This window comes from Rhincodon typus, chromosome 4, assembly GCF_021869965.1.
Source record: "Rhincodon typus isolate 14 chromosome 4, sRhiTyp1.1, whole genome shotgun sequence".
NCBI lineage: Eukaryota > Metazoa > Chordata > Chondrichthyes > Orectolobiformes > Rhincodontidae > Rhincodon > Rhincodon typus.
Window position 1 is genome coordinate 113,763,745 of NC_063335.1, and position 1,642 is coordinate 113,765,386.

At 50.5% G+C, this 1,642-nt stretch overlaps 1 protein-coding gene across 1 annotated transcript in view; it reads left to right on the top strand.

The window, feature by feature from the left end:
- Window positions 1-1,642, top strand: part of LOC109924428 (potassium voltage-gated channel subfamily H member 2-like) — a 77,372-nt gene that overhangs the window by 68,776 nt on the left and 6,954 nt on the right. Inside the window, exon 7 of the mRNA XM_048595794.1 lies at window positions 258-683. Coding sequence (XP_048451751.1) covers window positions 258-683 — 426 coding nt within the window. The remainder of the gene's footprint in view (window positions 1-257; window positions 684-1,642) is intronic.

Sequence of the window (1,642 nt, forward strand, 5' to 3'; positions counted from 1 at the left end):
GTCAGTGCTGAGGGAGTGGGCACTGTCGGAGGGTCAGTGCTGAGGGAGTGGACACTGTCGGAGGGTCAGTGCTGAGGGAGTGGGCACTGTCAGAGGGTCAGTACTGAGGGAGTTGGCACTGTCGGAGAGTTAGTGCTGAGGGAGCGCCTCAATGTTCACTGTGTTGAATTGATTGTGAGCTGGGAGTGTGAGCCTCTCACTTTCCTATGGGTGGTTCTGTGGTTGTGGGACTAACTGGCTGGTTTTTGCTGTGCTAGGTACTGTCTCTTGGTGCTGACGTCCTGCCTGAATATAAACTCCAAGCTCCACGAATTCACAAATGGACTTTTCTTCATTACAGTCCGTTTAAGGCAGTCTGGGATTGGCTGATCCTGCTGCTTGTTATTTACACAGCTATCTTCACTCCATATTCTGCTGCCTTCCTCCTGAATGACCAAGAGGAGGTGAATCGCCGAGACTGTGGTTACTCCTGTAATCCCCTCAATGTGGTCGATCTGATTGTCGACATCATGTTCGTTATTGATATTCTGATCAACTTCCGTACCACCTATGTGAACAGCAATGACGAAGTGGTCAGCCATCCTGCCAGTATCGCCATCCACTACTTCAAGGGCTGGTTCCTCATTGACATGGTCGCTGCTATTCCCTTTGACCTGCTCATCTTCCGCTCTGGGTCTGATGAGGTAAGGACTGGCTTAGGGTAAATTTGGAGGCTCTGGTCCTCTTTGTTACTATCTCACTTTGGTCAGCTTTATCCTTTTGGAGAGTTTAAGGAATACAGAGCGGTCCTTCAGCAGAAGATTCCAGATACTGTCAGCGTACTGAACCTCATTGGCCAGTTTAGGAACTGTCCAGCTAGGAGCAGCAGTAGGCCATTCAGCCCATCGAGGCTGCTCTGCCCTTCAGAATGATCATGGCTCACTTGGATTTCAACTCCATGTTCTTGACCAATCCCCGTATCCTGTGACTCCCTGAGAGAGGAGAGGTCTGTCTCTCCCAGTGTAATGCTCGTTCAGTGCTGGAAGTCCCACAGCCCGCTCAATATAGAAGGTTATCCTCTCCGTTCTGAATGAATGGCCCAAGACTTCGAACCCCATGTTCTGCATTGCCAGCCTGAGGTTAGAACCTCTCTCTTTCAACCCTGTCAAACCTCTTCAGAATCTTTCATGATTCAGTAAGGACCACCTCCCATCGTTCCACACTCAGAGTATTGTCCCAGGTAACCCTAACCTTTCATCATAGAACCTCCCCCTTCACCCAAGAGACCAATCCAGTGAACTCTCACTGCTCTGCCTCCAATACACATCTGTCCTTCATGAAATATGGAGACTAAAACTACCAATGGTGTTCCAGGGCTTTAGTGAGTCTGCACCAGTACAATGTTATAAGATTGCTTCACTTGTGTACTAAAGCCAATGTGCATTTGCCCCCCCCCAATAACTGGCCATTGATGCTGGTGAAAGAATTTCCAACAGCAGGTGGTGACGGTGAGGGAAAGCACTGAGAAGGGGAGCTCGAGCAGTCGAATGGACCTTCTCAGAAGGAAAGGTCGTCTTGGTCAGAGAGAGGGAGAGAGGGAGAGGGAGTGGGGGGAGAGATGGAGAGGGACGGGGGGAGGGAGAGGGGGAGGGCGGGTGGGAGG